This window comes from Chenopodium album, chromosome 18, assembly GCF_948465745.1.
Source record: "Chenopodium album chromosome 18, dcCheAlbu1.1, whole genome shotgun sequence".
NCBI lineage: Eukaryota > Viridiplantae > Streptophyta > Magnoliopsida > Caryophyllales > Amaranthaceae > Chenopodium > Chenopodium album.
The window spans coordinates 10,283,380-10,287,535 of record NC_137851.1 but is presented as its reverse complement, the minus strand read 5'-3'; the positions used below and the strand labels follow the sequence as shown (position 1 = coordinate 10,287,535).

At 37.0% G+C, this 4,156-nt stretch overlaps 1 protein-coding gene across 1 annotated transcript; it reads right to left on the bottom strand.

Moving 5' to 3' along the window:
* Positions 1-985: 985 nt before the first annotated feature.
* On the bottom strand, positions 986-1,669 carry LOC145591780 (uncharacterized). Its single transcript, XM_081648280.1, has one exon. It carries the CDS (start codon positions 1,667-1,669, stop codon positions 986-988), a length of 684 nt encoding a protein of 227 aa, XP_081504406.1.
* Positions 1,670-4,156: the final 2,487 nt, after the last annotated feature.

Sequence of the window (4,156 nt, the reverse complement as noted above, 5' to 3'; positions counted from 1 at the left end):
TTTATTATCAGTTTCCCTCCTAACATCTATTCCCCTTTATTTAATCTTTCCCTCTTCCAATTCATTTTCTAGGGTTTAATCTGCAATTTCATTCGAAAAAAAAAGCTCTGAACTTGCACTTGGGTAAGGATGAATTTCGAGGACTGTCGTCAAGGAACAGGGGCGCATCTGATGGAAGCTTCAATTGGGTAAGGATGAAGCTTTGCAATTGTAATCCTCCTAAAAACGCTGAGGTTAGGTTTTCTGATTCCATGAGCAATCCTAAGAAACCATACTACAAATGCAGGGAAAAAATCAGAGGTTGCGGGTTTTTTGACTGGGTTACTGAAGATGATGTTAGATACTACGATGCTTCACCAAATTCTGAAATTGTTGCAATACACAACATGGTGGAAGACCTCTCTGTTGGGTTTAAGAGGGTTATGAGAGTTGCTATTTTCGTGTTAGTAATTTGTGTTTTTGTTTACATGAAATGATGTACTCAGGGTAATGAAGGAAAAGGGGTAGTAGCAAGTAGGTGAATCCTAAATTGTAAGGGTTTTATGAATGAAGTATGTAATTTTTCTAAGTATAAATAAAAATTGGGGTTGGAACTGTCATTATCTATTACATTTGTTTGTTGTTTATTTATGGTATTTGTTGTGGTTATGTTAATTTAGGCAACAATTTTATGGAAAACAGATTGAAAAGCATAAGTATGAAAAGAAATTGTGCATAAATATGATATCAAAAGCCTGTTGCAATGTCAAAAAACAGGACAGTAAATGGTGTATTCCAAATACAGATCATATATGTATCTTAGACTCCAAAAATTAAACAACAATACTAAAGCTCTGACTTAGTTCAGTAAGCTACAAAATAATGACAGGAAAACTTAGACTTTGTTCTTTCCCTTTGCATTTGTCTTTGACCTAGTCATAGGTTGGCTGGTGGGACCCTCATAAGCTTTTTTGGAATGTTGAGTTGTGTTAATGGAGGGCTTAGGTTAAGAAGCAAATTTAAGTGAGCTTCTTGTGAATCTTGTCTTCCCAACTGGCTGTGATGTGGAAGTGCCCTGTTCTGCAGTTTTAGCCCTAGCCTTTGCAATCTTCTTGCCATCTTTTGCACTTTGCTCAGCTGCAGTGAGTCCACCCTTGCAGGTCTGCTTGTTGTGACCATAGGACTGACACTTAGAACATTTGACTGTAGTTGATCTTTTCCCTTTGTCTGGTTCATCAGCTGCCCTTTTTCTCTGTCTAGATGGCCTACCAATGGCTCTTGTAATTTGTGGTGGAAGTATTGTAAGCATATCAATCTCTGGCCAGTGCTCATAATCAGGTACAGAGTTAATAGAGTTGGCATAAGCTTGCTTATATGTTTGGACTGAGAACCATGTGCTGCAGAAGTTGTAAGGGTTCAATCCAGCAGCCAATATTGCTCTAACTGCATGTTTACAAGGCAAACCTGAAATTTGCCATAAACCACAAACACAAGTTTTTTGGTTAAGTGATATAGGAAGCATAGACTTCCCATCCCTCACTTTATATTCACCCTCCCTTGATTGATAAGCTTTGCAAGTTCTTGATTCAAAGGTCAACACCCTTAGTCTCTTCACTATGTTTGGACAAGGTTCATCCTCATTCCAACTGCTACACTTCTGTCTTCTAGTTGATAGCCTCACCATACACATTCTTCTTATACATATTCAAGTAACATTATACACCAAGTTATAAACAGTGTAAATCAAAATTAAACCAATTTATTAACCAAAAGTTATACCTTCTAATAGTGTTAAAACAGGCCTGCATCTATCCACACCCAATGTTGCATTGAAACTTTCTACAAAGTTGGTTTTGTTTTCATCATTGCATATCTTGGGATCAAATTTGTGTTTTGTCCACCTTGACTGGTTTCCCAAATCAGCCAACCATTCACAAGCCTTAGGATTTACTACCTGTATCCTATCCATGGCCTTTTTAAATGTGAATGGTGATGTGGCACTGCAGGCTAACCAGAACAAGGAATGCATCAAAGGGCCAGGAAATGCACCTTTCCAATTTGCTGCTAAGTGTTTGCAGCAATACCTCCTGTCCACCTCAGGCCATATCTCAGTCAATGCTGGATCTATTCCCTGTATACAAATACACAATCATTATATTAGTAAGTAGTTGCATTTCATTAACACCCAAGGATAAAAAACAAGAGCAAACTTACTTTTTGTCTGTCTGAAATGATACACCAGCCATTTCCCCTCCCAGAGTCTGACATTATTTTTTTCAAGTGCCAGAAAAAAATTTCCAAGTGTCAGCATTTTCCTTGGGAACTACAGCCCAAGCAAAGGGAAACAATTCATTGTTTCCATCTACTTGCATGTCATCTCTCTGCCCAAGCCCTACTTGCATGTCATCATGAAGCTCAGCATTGTCGTCTATGTCATCTTCAACCCTAGCACTGTCATTTAACATCCTAGCACTGTCATCTAACACCCTAGCATTGTTATCTACCTCATGATCACTGTCATCCTCCACTTGAGCTTCATTTTCCTGTCTATTCCTAACTGCTGCATTGAACTCACTCTCAGTCACCACCATTGCCTCAACCAAAGTATTATTGTTCTGAGAACCCCTCTTCCTAGCAGCTGTAGTCCTTGGAATTTTGTGTAGGACAGGAGGAAAGGGAGTTGGAATGACAGTTGTTTGTGTTTGAGGAACAATAGGGGCATTAGAAAAAGTTTCTTGTGGGGTTATGCTCTCTGAATTAGTGACTAACTGCAGCTTTCTCTTCACAGGTAGTTTCTTACTTTTCCTAGGTTTAGGTGCAATCTTTTTTTTCCCTTTTTTTTTGATTCTGCTCTTCATATTCATCCTCCTCTTCAGGTGGTGCAAAGAAATTTAACTCAGCTTCTACCCTAAGATCATTGATGTAATCTTCACTTTCAGGAATTCCTAGATCCCAATTTTAATCAAGATCATCTAACCCCTCATTAGTCTGAGACTGTTCCTTTTCTTGACTATTCAACTTTTTAGGTGGGCTAGGAGGGTTGTTTTTTTCTGTGTTTCAGCTAGCTTTCTAGCAGCAATAACACTATCACTAGGTTTATCCCCAAATCCAATCCAAACAGTTTTCTCTACCCTATCCTTTAATCTATCCAGCATACTCATCAGATCACTATCAGAAGTAATGTTAACAGCTTTCATGTTATAACAGTAGTGAAAATTAGGGAATTTAGGGAAGTCATAGTTATTTTTCCTAAACCCCTCCTCACACTCAATGATCAAATCAATCCACATGACTTTATCCACATCTTCAACAAAAACATCAATTACATTACCACCATGAGCAAACTTAAGCATAACTTGATCCATTCTGCAACATAACAACCAGACGCATATATTTCAACATCAAACACCCCCAAACAAGCATAAAGTTCTCATCTTTAATCAACAAATACACACACAAGCAAAAACAGAGCATCTAACTTCTGCAAGTACACAAAAACATCAAAAATACATTATATTTAAAGACATACCTTGCTTCAGGTCTGTATACCACTTAGCAACTCCTAGGATGTCCACGATTGTGCGAATTCTGCTTCAAATCCCACCAAAAACCCTAAATTTCGCTCCCCTAAATTTCCCAAATATCGATCTTCCCCAACCCCTTAATCGCTAACAATTGCTCAATAATTTCAGAAAAAATTTGACAATCACTTGTGTTCGATTCGCCCAAATTATCACACACTAGGTTTGTGTTTGATTTGATGTAGTTAGAAGGAAGAAGAAAGGTTTTGGGATTTCTGTTGATTCAATGTCGATCAACAGTGTAATGTGGTTGGCATTAATGAAAAAGGGGAGGGGATGAATTAAATCAGGGGTAGATTAGTCATTTCGTTTAATTTAGTTAAAAAATGAGCCATTTAAGAGATGGTTAGCCCATTTAATGACAATTAGGCCACTAATTGTAACTTTAAAGAATTTTGATGTCACTTTAGAGATTAAAAAAAAACATCGTCTTCCACGTGGAAAAATTAAAAACATGAGGCCACCATGTAGAATTTCCCAATAAATTAAGTTCAGTTTATTAAAAATAAGTTAAGTTCAGTTTAGTAAAAATAAATTAAGTTTAATTTAATAATAAATATAAATTAAGTTCAGTTCAATAAAAATAAGTTTCAGTT

Excerpts from the sequence above, each read along its gene's own strand:
- LOC145591780 (XM_081648280.1), bottom strand. The coding sequence starts at position 1,669 with ATGTGTATGGTGAGGCTATCAACTAGAAGACAGAAGTGTAGCAGTTGG.